At 35.9% G+C, this 309-nt stretch overlaps 1 protein-coding gene across 1 annotated transcript in view; it reads right to left on the bottom strand.

Moving 5' to 3' along the window:
- The window catches only part of LOC119590461, a 17,206-nt gene that overhangs the window by 5,944 nt on the left and 10,953 nt on the right, over positions 1-309 (bottom strand). Inside the window, exon 5 of the mRNA XM_037939119.1 lies at positions 41-103. Within this exon, the coding sequence (XP_037795047.1) occupies positions 41-103 (63 nt within the window). The remainder of the gene's footprint in view (positions 1-40; positions 104-309) is intronic.

The following is a 309-nucleotide window of genomic DNA, read 5'->3' as shown; positions in this document are numbered from 1 at the left end:
TCTAAAACCAGACTGCATACAAAGTTAATTTTCTCCTTACCCTGAGCAATATTCTCGAGTTCCTTCTTCAGCACTCGTAGGGTGCTGAGTGATAGAGCTTCCACTGCAAATAAAAAAAAAAATAAGGAAACAAATGAGATGCATGTTCCATACTGGCTAAAGCCTACTATTCTCAAAATATGTTTACTGAAAGATGAAATAGCATTCAAAATCCCACTGGATCTCATCTTTTAAGTCAGATGTAATTTTGAGAATCATGGATCTCTCAAGAATTTTATCTGCACACTACACTGTTGTCATTCATGTTCC

Source organism: Penaeus monodon, chromosome 27 (genome assembly GCF_015228065.2).
Source record: "Penaeus monodon isolate SGIC_2016 chromosome 27, NSTDA_Pmon_1, whole genome shotgun sequence".
NCBI classification, from domain to species: Eukaryota; Metazoa; Arthropoda; class Malacostraca; order Decapoda; family Penaeidae; genus Penaeus; species Penaeus monodon.
This window is presented reverse-complemented; position numbering and strand designations above follow the sequence as displayed.